Raw genomic sequence first — 13240 nt, forward strand, 5'->3', positions numbered from 1 at the left:
CGTTCAGCCAGTCTTGCTACATTACAAGTGCATAATGCTCTGTTAAGAAGGTTATTAACTCAACAGTTCAGTCTGTGGCATTGTTGTTTGTGACAGTTTAAAAGTATAACCTCACAAAATTAAATCTTAAAAAAACATTTTTTTTTTTTCGGTTTTCTATTTATATATTCACAAAAGAGAAAGAATTGATATCCTTAATTACATAATTCAAGACAACATGTGTCAGTTAAGAAAAAAGTACAAAAAACAGCACAGTCAATAATCTCTCTCAATAAGTTAAACTGGCATTTCTGGAAAGGGGATCTTGAGAGCCTGTTTACAAAACAGACAAAACAATCAGCTTTAAAAGGGGGGGACGACACAGAGTACACAGCTACCATAATCAAAAAACAAGCAGTTAACATCACTGCACTTAGTCTTCTGTTTTTTTTTTTCTTTTTATAACTTGTTAAAAATGATACACGCAGCTTATATTACAAAGTAAATGTCCTTAATCCCATTTCTGGGTACACAAACACTGTTTTCATGAAACTTAATGTTCCTTCGTTTATCCACAATATGTCACCAGAAAGGGTTGAGGGGGGGGGGGGGGGGGGGGGGACACCTCCCAAAAAACAAAAAGCCCCAAATGGACAATCTTTAAATTGGGCAGATCTGAGTTTTAGTCCTCTATTACTATTAATTCGTCATTGGCAGGCAGTCTATGTGATTGGGCGGTCTGGCTCGGCTTAACGGTGATTGATTTGTTGGGTCGCCTGGCGGCTCGCTTGGTCTCGGAGGATGAAAAAAGCTTTCGTATTTTTCTGTAAAAAAAAATAAATAAATAAATTAAAAAAAATAAGAAATGAAAGTTAATTTACTTCATTCCACCTTCAAGGAAAAAGTCACCAGGCTAAAGTAATACACAGCAAGAGTTGATAAGTCCTCGTAAACAGATGGATCAGACCGCGTGTATAGTTGTGATTCTAAATGGAATGTGCATTGTATATTTCTGATTTAATACATTGTGGGCTTTGTATTTCACTGGAGGAAATAAACTTTTGTGATGAAGCCTCCAAAGTTAGATTGGTTTTTGGCCAGTTTGAACATTTTCAGAACATGATATCATTCCGATGGTATTTTTTTGATAAAAAGTGCAAGTCTGACATACATATGTAAAAGTATCACCATTATAGCCTTCATTGCCAGGAGATGACAGAACCTCTCACCAGATGATACAGTAGATTTTATCTGAACTATAAAAGTGGTCACATTTTTTGGGCTTGAAGCTCATAGTACATTTAAAACTATCCCTCACATTTTGGGTAGAACTAGGCCCATATGCTTACACGTCTTTACACAGCGCATTTTCCTCGTTACAAACGGACACAAAAAAAGTTGTATCTATTTCTCAAGAGACAAAAAGCCTGTGGCATGTGACTAATTTTGAATTCAGGAGTCCATCATAAAAAGGGAATGTTATTGCATGGTTACCGTCACATGGGCACCGTGTTACGTCACAAGCAGCCAATCTGCACGAACAGCTTCACCTGCCATTTGCTAGCTCACCTTGTCTCTTTAGTGGCCATGAAGAGAAAGTCGCCTGGGGCATCAATCCAGTTCACTGTCCTCCTCTTGGCGGGAGCCAGGCAGCCGACCCGGATCAGTCGCCCGCTTGCTGGACAGAATTTCCCATTGAGGCGCAACTTTTGGCTTGGGCCCTGGCATAATGGGAGAGCAGGAGAGAGAGTTAATGCAAACAACAGCAGAGAGAAAGAGTGATAAGCAATCAGTACATATACAGAATCATTCAAATCATGCAAAACAATGAGCAACCAGGCAATTAAAAAAAAAGAATGTCTGCAGTTAAATCAGATACATTACTAAGTAATTAAAAATCAGCCTATCACAGACAGTTTCCATACTGCTAGTGAACACACTGAACAATTGCAACACCACCTGGTAATATTTGCAGTTCTGAATAATCCTGAATAAGAACTAAACATATTTATACATAATAGTCAACATTTACATGAAAATGAAAAGATTTGAAGATGGGGGTGAAGTGGTGTTCCTCTCTTTTAAAAACAGATGCAGCTGGAACAGCTGAGATACATTTAAGGTTTCTGATATCTTTTTCTGTCAGTAACCAATGATCTTTCGCACTTTAAAAGGGATTTTGAACAAAATTAACAATATAAAAAGACATACAAACAAGAAAATCAACTGGCAATCCTTGTGAAATGCCTCTCAGATGAAGTTTGTTTGGTACAGAGTGAATCATGAAGTGCAGTCTAAACGGAAAATTACTTAAGCTGTGGAGCATCCCCACCAGGCTCATATTCGTCTATCAATTCAGTCACACATGGTATCTGTTGACTAGTTCTAAGCTCACTGTATAAAAAAGTATAACTATTTGAAAAAAAGCAAACAGAGACTCCTTTTATTCACCATTTGCGCCCTACCTTAAATTATTGAAAATAAAACTGAACCAAAAAAACATTCCACAGATCATAACAATATGAATCTCTATTCATAATGTTCAAACTTTAAACCTGTGCGATGTGCATCATTGGCCAGAGATTAAACCAGCTATTAATTGGACATCACATGTAATGGAATATTACTGAGAATACAGGTTTGTATCGACTGTAAAGACTATCGCTGACCTTGTCAGAGGTTGTGGCTGTGAAACTGTTAATTGAAAAACTAAATCATAGAATACAGCAGTGTACCAAACATGAAGACAATAACTCAAAGTTGCTTTCTCTATACAGCAGAAATCTAAAAAGGTCACATGACCTCAAATGGTAACCACAGACCAGGGGTCCATGTCATAATCACCAAGATATAGCCTGCAGTTTATGTAACCCAGTAAATATCAAAGTTAGAGATTAGAGACTCCATAATCTTTATGTTGTGGATTAGGTCCTTTTATACATTAAAAAATAAATACATAAAAAAACAAAAAAGTGAAATGGTATAAATGCAAACCCTGGGGTTCAAATAACCGGTCCTTAGTGCAAACAGGTTGAATTCCAAAACCAAACTAGGGCTCAACTCCGGAAGATAACACATCAGGTGCATTGGAAAACACTGCACATATAATTGGCTGCTTGTCTGTTGCATGGTGGGCAGCCCCCACCTCTTGCTACACCAGATCTTATGCAATTGTGATGAGGAACGTTCTATATAGATCACCATAACGCTCAAAACCAGGAATGGTTTACCTTTGTGCAAGGTCAACCAGCACCCCGCTGTTCTGATCATGACAAAAATGATTTTTTAAAGACAATGGGCAAGCCTATACTGCATGTCACTCTACTGGTAATAATGACACTAGTCAAACAAATCCTAGTTGCTGAAGGTAACTACAAAGTAATCAAAACTGACTGAAGTGCATAATAATTACAAACAAGCCTAAACTGTGAGAACCAGGGACAGACATGTACATTTCCCATAGCTCAATGCTGGACCATGCAACTCTTAAAGTAGCACAAGCGTCTGTAACTTGAAAATTTGGGTAGGGAAAATGCTACTCACTGTCCTCCCAGGTAAGAACTGGCTGTAAACCATTATATTGGACAGATGTATTGTAAAATTAGATTAATAAGCAAGATGCGATTTTTTTAAATAAAAAATAAATAACAGCAAATTCATCATATTATAGTCAGTTAAGAATTTTGCCCACTCTACGTTTCAATGTGTACAGCCTTAGCAAGATCACTGCCCTAGAGATTTAAAGTGGGGATGCTTCAGAACCAAGTGTTTTCCTAGAGGCAGTGGGGGGCAAGGGTTGGGAGCAGTATTATTTAACTGGATTCAGATTTGCCCAGAGTCCTCACTACCCATAAAGCACCACTGAGTATTACAAGAACATTTTGCTAGTGCTTAAGAACATTCTCTTACCATCTGTCTGGTTTGTCCATGGTTAGGTATACCTAACAACATGAAAGAGAATAGATCTTGTGAGACCAAATAGAAATATTTAAAAACAAACAGTACAACATTTAAGAAGACTGCACTGTGGCCACACTCTGCACACACTTGCATAGAACAGTTAAAGCAACGTTTTGCAGTAACAAGCAAGAAGGATTTTTTAAAATACTGTGTGATATATATATATATATATATATATATATATATATATATATATATATATATATATATATATATATATATATATATAAATTGGCTATGGTTGCTGTGCTTTATCAGTTTCAGATAAAGTCAAAATACAAGTTCAAGGGGATAATTATGAAGGCTTCAAAAAATTTAAAACCTGATAGCAGAACACATGAGTTCTTGTGGTGTTGTAGATGGTTTCCAAAATGTATTTTCAGTTTCAATGTTTCACTTTCCTTGCTGCACATAAAAGTTTATAGTACTATTTTCTACTGTAGGCAAATTGCTCACGTAATACATTTACTATAGACTGGACAATTTGCCTCCAATTTTCCCACTATGGAAAGTGTATGTGTGGTCAGGTAGGGTCCCAAATGAAGCGGATGAAGAATGTAGCAGCTACCAGAAAAAATGCTGTAAATAGGGTGGGAGTAGCGGACATTTAATTTTTTCAAAATCAGTCTCAAGAATGTTTTCCCCAATCTTAGTGTGCTGTGGAATAATGCATGGCCTTAAATTAAAATTTGAAAATCTAACAAACTACAGCAAAATCAAACAGGATTATATTCTGCAAAATAAAAGGCAAGGATTATTTGGAATTTTTTTAATTTATTTATTTTAAGGCTCTCTTACAATGGACATGTGGACCATGTTGTGCACCTGTGTGTATATCATCATATATCTATTTATATATATATATATATATATATATATATATATATAATATATATATATACACACACACACACACACACTCATAAAATGCATGTTTGGAACTGGAAATAAAACCATTCCATGTGAATATTTAACAGTTTAAATACAATGCATTACATATGCTTTTCTTCAAAAATAAATCAGAAAATCAGCCCCAAACCCACTTTTAAACTCTCCAGAAACAGCTTTCCGCTTAAGTCATGATTTTTAAAGTAAATTTTTAAAGACATCATTGTAGGACTGCTTATCAGAAAACCTCACTGCAACTAGCCTTGTAATGTTATTCAATAATCCAGGAGTGCTTGGACAAGATTTAATGAAGTATGAAAGCAACACACACTCCATCCCTGCAACAATCACGAAAACCCATGATTTACACCCACCGTAATTCATGGGACGTAAAGACAATTCCTTATATCTATAGACCCTAACGAATGCATCTCCACATCCCCCCAGAACCTGATACTCTACAAATGTGGTGTTCTGCCATACCAGGGTATTTATTTGTTTATTTACAAATGTCTAATTTCTTAACCAATTATCATCCTGCACCACACCAATCATCATAACAGCGCTGAAATACTGAAGTGCAGTGGGTCCTCTAATCCCATTAACAAGCAATTTTCTCTTTATACCCAGGTCTCTACAGTGCTTGTCGACAAGCTATCAGCCCCGAAGGACAAATACCAGCCCGCAAAGCGTCCACTTTGGTGCCTGGCCAGTAGAGTCAAGAGCCAATACGATGCTTCCAGTGGAATCCCCAGCAAAGACTGGCAACTTGCAAACCTGTTCTCCTTACAAAAGTATTATTTTGATAATGTACAAGAGTATATGCAGCTGAAATTTCATCCAAGAAATAAAACAGGTACAAAACAGGTGAACAATCCTGAAGCTTTCCTGTCCTATTAGCTGATGTGTTGTGGGAGTTTTTATTGTCCACTATATTGTATCCATGTCCTGCAAGTTGCCCTGTGGACAAGTTATTTGAACCCCTTCAGGTAGGCGTGTACAGAACTATGAGTACAAAAAGGACTGTGCAGCCATCTTCTGATCAACACGTAAGAAACTGAGTTGAACACATTTATATACAATTTGCTTTATATATATATTTATATATATATATATATATATATATATATAATATATATATATATATATATAAAATCACACACAGACGTGCTCAAATTTGTTGGTACCCTTACAGTTCACTGAAATAATGCTTCATTCCTCCTGAAAAGTGATGAAATGAAAAACTATTTTATCATGTATACTTGCATGCCTTTGGTAAGTCATAGAATAAAGCAAAGAAGCTGTGAAAAGAGATTAATTATTGCTTATTCTACAAAGATATTCTAAAATGGCCTGGACACGTTTGTTGGTACCCCTTAGAAATGATAATAAATAATTGGATTATAGTGATATTTCAAACTAATTAGTTTCTTTAATTAGTATCACATGTCTCCAATCTTGTAATCAGTCATTCAGCCTATTTAAATGGAGAAAAGTAGTCACTGTGCTGTTTGGTATCATTGTGTGCACCACACTGAACATGGACCAGAGAAAGCAAAGGAGAGAGTTGTCTGAGGAGATCAGAAAGAAAATAATAGACAAGCATGGTAAAGGTAAAGGCTACAAGGCCATCTCAAAGCAGCTTGATGTTCCTGTGACAACAGTTGCAAATATTAAGAAGTTTAAGGTTATTGGAACTGTAGGCAACCTCCCTGGGAGCTGCTGCAAGAGTAAAATCGACCCCAGATTGAACAGAAGGATAGTGCGAATGGTTGAAAAAGTATCAAGGATAACTGCCAAAGAGATACAAGCTGAACTCCAAGGTGAAGGTACGTCAGTTTCTGATTGTACCATCCATCGCTTTATGAGCGAAAGTGGGCTCCATGTTCACAGATGAAAAAATTAAGCTTTCAAAGAAAAGAACACCATACCTACAATGAAACATGGAGGAGGCTTGGTTATGTTTTGGGGCTGCTTTGCTGCGCCTGGCACAGGGTGCCTTGAATCTGTGCAGGGCACAATGAAATCAAGACTATCAAGGCATTCTGGAGTGAAACGTGCTGCCCAGTGTCAGAAAGCTCTGTCTCAGTCACAGGTCATGGGTCCTCCAACAGGATAATGACCCAACACACACAGCTAAAAGCACCCAAGAATGGATAAAAACAAAACATTGGACTATTCTAAAGTGGCCTTCTATGAGACCTGATCTGAATCCTATCGAACATCTATAGAAAGAGCTGAAACGTGCAGTCTGGAGAAGGCACCCATCAAACCTGAGATAGCTTGAGCAGTTTGCTCAGGAAGAGTGGGCCAAACTACCTGTTAACAGGTGGAGAAGTCTCATTGAGAGCTACAGAAAATATTTGATTGCAGTGACTGCCTCTAAAGGTTGTGCAACAAAATATTAGGTTAGCGGTCCCTTCATTTTTGTCCATGCCATTTTTATCTGTTTTATTATTTACAATATTATGTTGAATAAAAAATCAAAAGCAAAGCCTTATTTCTTTTAAATATGGAATACACAATGGTGGATGCCAATTACTTTTGTCAGTTTCAAGTTATTTGAGAGAAAATTGTGCATTCTTTGTTTTTTGCGGAGGGGTACAAACAAATTTGAGCAGGTCTGTGTGTGTGTATATATATATATATATATATATATATATATATATATATATATATATATATATATACACACACACACACACACATCATCACCTCTCTATAGTGTCAATATGTATATACAGGGATCGTTCAAAACCAGGGTGAGGTTAGTAATCCAGGCTTTATATAGATTTAAAAAAATAATAATAATAAATCAGTTACAGATACCATCACTAGGATATCTCTGACTTTCAAAAAGTCCCACTACAAAAATAAGGGTAAGAGTACCAACATTTAAAATCAACTGTATATGAAGACTACTTTTCAATAGTCTTGAGCTGATTTAACTATTTTTCATAACAAAGAAGAACATGTTGTACATAAACAGTAGCTGAATTTAAGACCCTCATTGTAAAAACATGGTATGGGTGGGCCAGGGACTGATCCTTCTGGGAAATGGGGTGAAAAGCTTGATAGAAAAAGACATGAAGTAGCACCATACGAACAATGGTTAGAAAAACACATACTACTCACCTAAATATGCTCCTAATATTTGGACAAGCAGAGAGAAGAAACAGGTGGTTGGAAAAGACATGTGCTGCTAAATAAAGCCCACCCTTTCAAAGCTGAATTTACTTTAAATATTATTATACGTTGCAGTAAACATTATTGTATGTTCCCCTCCTAACCAACCGTGATTCAAGTTTATTGGATGTTGTAGAGAAGGGAGATTCAAAGAACACTCATGGTTTAAGAGTGTGTATGTTGTTCTCATGCTCTTTTAAACATTATGAAATACTAGACACCACAGAAGAATGCATAAGTGGTGTGATGTGATACTGGACTGAAATTTGCTAAGGACCAATTTTTCAGTTATCCTTCAACCTGCAGAAATTCAACCAGACTCAAATGCTGATAATGCACATTAATAAGGAATGACCCCATGCTCCTCAGAACATGCAGCAATCAGATGTGGGCAATTGCCAGTATATTATTCATGTGAAATGATCCATTAGAACAAAGCTTTTTCAGCAGAATGTGCATTCAAGTAAAACCTTTGTTTGAAAATGGCACGATGTCATTGTAGATGTTATTCAAACCTCGAGTACTTGACTTGTTTGAGGGGAATGCAGCAGGCTGGTGAATCCCAATGCCTGTAGGTCCAGTGGTTAAAGAAAGGGGCTTGTTACCTGGATGTTCCTGGTTCAATCCCAGCTTGGCCACTGACTCACTGTGTGTGACACTGAGCAAATCAACCTCCTTGTGCTCCCTCCTTCGTTTAAGATGTAAAACCTACTGGTCCTCTTGTAAGTGACTCTGCAGCAGCAGTATTGGTGCATAGTGCCCCCCCAACCCCACTTTCAGTAAGCCCCTTTGGATAAGTGTCTCCTAAATGATGACTTCTTATTGCCAGTATTTCACATCTAGATAGACTTAGGTAAAAATTAAATGCACCATTTCATTATTATTCATGTCAGGTAGCGCATGTTTTAGGGATGGATTATCACTGATCTTTGTAGCGCACACAGAGTAGCACTAGCATGGGAATGTCATTACAAATGCCTCTTGCTGTTACTTTCAAAACAAGCCGGGGGAGGGGTAATATTTAAGCAGTAAATGCCCATTGCCATGGTGAAAGCTGCCAAGCAAATTCTGTGAAGTACAGTCTTATCTTCATTGTTATAGAAATGAGGTTGACAAGATTTTGATTTACTCTGCCTTGAGCTTATACCATCTAGCACCTCATCCATCTAGTTCCCATATTGTCATGGCTACTCTCAGTTGAATGTTTGATCTTTAAAAAGAGTGAACCAAGGCTTAAAAATCCATTCCTTGCCTCCCTCTAATAAGCGACATTAGCACTGGTCCCTTTACACTTTTAGCAAAGCTGAAGATATTTTTGTTCACTGCATGTTTAAAAAAAAATGAAATCCCTCAAGTACAGCACCACAGATCAGGTACCCCAAAAAGGGCACTTTTTAGTATTAAGCCCTTCCTTTGCTGTAGTTCTCATGGTTGTACATCTGCCTCTAAGACTGTTCTACTATACAATATTGGTTAGATACAGGTTTAGTACTTTAAATCAATTGAACTGTATTATCAAAACTTCAAAAATCAAAAGCAAGGAATGATTTTAAAGACCAGTGATAATACAGCCAGATGAGTGTAGGAAAAAAAACAAAAAAAAACCCAGCCTTGCTAAAAGTATACAGGAACATTGTAGCCTGACCGGATAATACAGATCTTAAATATGTTACAATATGAAATAATGATAATCAACATTTTTGTTCACAAAAGGACAGCAGCAGTCAAACTGAAAAACTTAAGACTAAAATAAATATTGTTCAAACACACTCAGGTCACCATGAACCGGTCCTAATGAACCGCGTTTTATACTTGGCTTGGCTAGGCCAAGAAATATATACCGGTAACTTTAAGACGGACTAGCCAGCTTGTTTAACTTCTAGATCAAATTTCTCTACTTTGGATTCTACGCTTACAAACTTTGGTTTAAAAATATCTTTGAGCTAACTCCCTTTTTGCAACTATATAACCAATACACTCAGTGAACGGCATATATTTTTTAAAATAGGTTGGAAGAACCGAATCCTCTACTAATCAGCACCTATGTCATTTCAGTCTTTAGTCTCTTGGTTTGAGACTGCCTACAAAAGTAATATAGTTACTGCACAGCTCAACTGAATGAACATTTCTCTGTTGTGGGTATGCTATTCACTCAACAGTGAAAATGGCATGAGGTAGATATGGTTACAACACAACAATGAGAGTTACAATACAGCAATATGACCACTACTAGATGTAAATGAATAGCAGTGCAGTGAGGTGAAACATGACACCCCAATACTGGAGACACGATTCTTTTTTTCTTAATTGCATTCACAAATGACTTGTTCAAAACACAAAAACACAGGCTTCATTTGAAAGGTGGGAATAGTCATGAACTGACTTGCAGATGTAATATACATTGACAAAGGGCTGTTTTGTTTTGTGAAATTATATCCAATACACTTGTAAATAAATTAGTCTTTCTTCCTCTGGGTCATTCATGTTATTTGTCTGCAACAGCGTACTGCAGTATGCGTCAAATGAAAATGGGCAGTAAAGGCTGAAGTAGTCAAGTAGTTGTTTTATTTAAATAAAAAGGTATAGTGATACACTGCTGCAGACAAAGAAACACATTGCATGCGTCTACTGCTTAAAGCCTGAAGATGAAGACAACAGACAAATGAAGCCTTGTCTTTGGGTACTGCCTTTCTCAGTAGGTACCAAGGGTGCAGAAAATGGTCCTGAATGAAGCAGCGGTTGACAATACACCTTTTGAAAGCTGGCAGAACAGGCGTCATTACGAGCACAGGCAACACGAAAGCACAGGGGGCGGGCATTCATTGCACCACAATTAAGGCTGTATTTTTTCTTCACGGTTAGCACAGATTTCACGATTGCTGTTAAATGTACTCATTGCTGTGAAATATCTAGCTCCCTGTGAAAATTCCCATTTCTGGAAGAACAGTGCAAATATACACATTTAAAATTAAAAAAAATAATAAAATCATACAGCAAATGTTTGCTTTACTGACGCACTACCTGTCAAATTTAGGAACCTGGAAGCCGGTTTTGTGCGCTTATGGTAAATAAATGAACACACTGCAGATTAGCATGGGACATAAAAAAAAAAAAAAAAAAAAAACATTTTTTTTACAATGCAGCACTTCCGGTATTTAGGAAAATGTTTTGTATAATAACTAGAGAACAAATGATCAATTTTGAATGTCACAAAAGTATATTTTCTGCTTTAATAAATAGTAAATGTTTAAAAAAAATCATGAAATATCTATTTTTAGACCATGATGTGCCATGAAAAAAACACCGCCCAGACCATGATCTATCAGCTCTGCCATGCTGGACTATAGAGTCTAGGAATGATGAACATTGCAGAAGCCGTGGACAAATTTACCTAACAACGAGACAGGCGTAGTGAGCTATTCCTACAACTGTTCAAAGACAGGCAGCAAAAGGGATAGAACCATTATCCAATTGAAACTGACTTGGCCGCCCATCAGAAATTGTTTTAGGAATTAATAACTGGTTTCACAGATGCACCCAATTATCTTTCCTTAAAAAACATTCCAAGATGTGCTAATCATGGCCTGTGAAAGCTAAAAGACATGCAGGACAAGTACTCTTTGTAAATTAATGCATCTGATAAATGTTTTTAGATAAATTATTATTATTAGCACAAATACATAAGGGATTACCGCCAGCTAGTGGTTGCTGAGAACAGCTTCCTTACTGTATTTAGTGCAACTGATCTTGGGCCATTGCCATCCTCTCTTGCTGGGTCTCCATTTCCTGCACTCAAACTTTATTGCAGCTCTGCTTGAATTAACCTGCCTCACACTTAATCCTTGCAAGACCTGGTTACCACAACACACTTCAGGTGTACTGCCATCCTGCACAGAGACTATGCTTACATTCTGCAGGAGCTATTTACCACTATAGCATACAGGCAATTTTATTGGTCCTCTGTGCCCCAATACACAAAAGAACCATTTACAACAATACATTTACTTTTACTGCCATACCTTTGCTGTACTGTACAATTCCTATGACTAGGTCAAAGTTGTAAAACTGCAGGTATTACTTTTTATTGCTGCCATACATTATTTAAAACAAGTTAACCACTATTCAGTTTGACTCGTACCTAGTGCTGTGGTTTCAACATTTGTTCCCCCTAGCCCAGCCCACAAGTGGCTTTAGTTAGTAAATGTAAAAATGTGGACCAATGTTCCCTTATTAAATAAGTCTGTCCCACATGAATCATTTAATTATTATATTATAAAATAATAGTAGGCTAGGAGGAACTCATACTTTTAGGAAAGGTCAAGGAATATGAGCTACAGGGAAAGCGAGAAAGTCTTTCAGCTTTTACTGTGATCTTCCCTAGAGGAGCAGTACAATTTCACTACCTCAGGCCAGTGTCTGAAATACACTACAAGTAAAACCTGGAATGGATTTTGGTTGTTCTGAGAATCCTCCAATTACTACAGCTCGTTGAACAGAGCAATTGACCGCAAAGACATAAATGCTTTGACTGCTTTGCACATTGGTAATCTGGGGGAGTTAAGATGACAAGTACAGAACTGAAGGATACTTAAACCTTGTCATTTAATAATATTCAACTGCACAGGTACCAAGCAATGACATTCATGAGGAATCCTTAATACATGTCAAACCGCCAGTGACTACTGACTCCTATGAGCAGCAAGGTGTAGCCATGGGAGGAGTGCACTGGGAATATTACTTCATACTCCTTACCCTCCACAAAATCTACACTAAGCTGCTAGGTAACATGCCTTCCACTCAATGTGCCTGAATGCTCTGTTCCAAAAGGTCATTGTCTAAGATAACACTGAGCCAACAAAACACACTAAGATGAAACAAAACAGCCATGACAATCATAATAGTGAAATGCCTTTTAAAAAAGGCAACAACGTTTGACACTGCTCCACACTCCTAGTGTTGAAGCCGGCTGCATTGTTAGTGCTCTTACCCCTGCTGGACAGCAACAGACGCTTCTTCAAGTTGCCTGGAAAAACGCCGACAGGAGAAGGTGACAAAGGGAAAGAGAGGAAAGGGAGAGGGGGAGGAAGACAGTTTGACACTAAATCAAAAGCCCTCTGGGCACCAACATTTGAGAACACTGCAGTCAAGGGAGAAGTAGGGAAGATGGAAGAAAATAAAATTTGTCCTCAAAAAGGAGTGCCAACCAAGGTTTTTTTTTTAATTTTTT

General features: G+C 37.3%; 1 protein-coding gene across 4 annotated transcripts in view; it reads right to left on the reverse strand.

The window, feature by feature from the left end:
• Positions 1–350: 350 nt before the first annotated feature.
• Positions 351–13240, reverse strand: part of LOC121324453 (metastasis-associated protein MTA1-like) — a 37619-nt gene continuing 24729 nt past the window's right edge. The window contains exons 17-20 of one of the 4 annotated variants that reach the window (XM_041266348.1): positions 13001–13036; positions 3889–3920; positions 1549–1700; positions 351–803 (exon numbers count right to left, since the gene is read on the reverse strand). In XM_041266348.1, the coding sequence (XP_041122282.1) occupies positions 662–803; positions 1549–1700; positions 3889–3920; positions 13001–13036 (362 nt within the window). In that variant the 3' untranslated portion in view covers positions 351–661. Of the gene's footprint in view, positions 804–1548; positions 1701–3888; positions 3921–7962; positions 7975–13000; positions 13037–13240 lie in introns of those variants that run through there. The other 3 variants (XM_041266349.1, XM_041266351.1, XM_041266352.1) reach the window with 3 other exon arrangements.

Source organism: Polyodon spathula, chromosome 12 (assembly GCF_017654505.1).
Source record: "Polyodon spathula isolate WHYD16114869_AA chromosome 12, ASM1765450v1, whole genome shotgun sequence".
In the NCBI taxonomy this organism is placed as follows: domain Eukaryota; kingdom Metazoa; phylum Chordata; class Actinopteri; order Acipenseriformes; family Polyodontidae; genus Polyodon; species Polyodon spathula.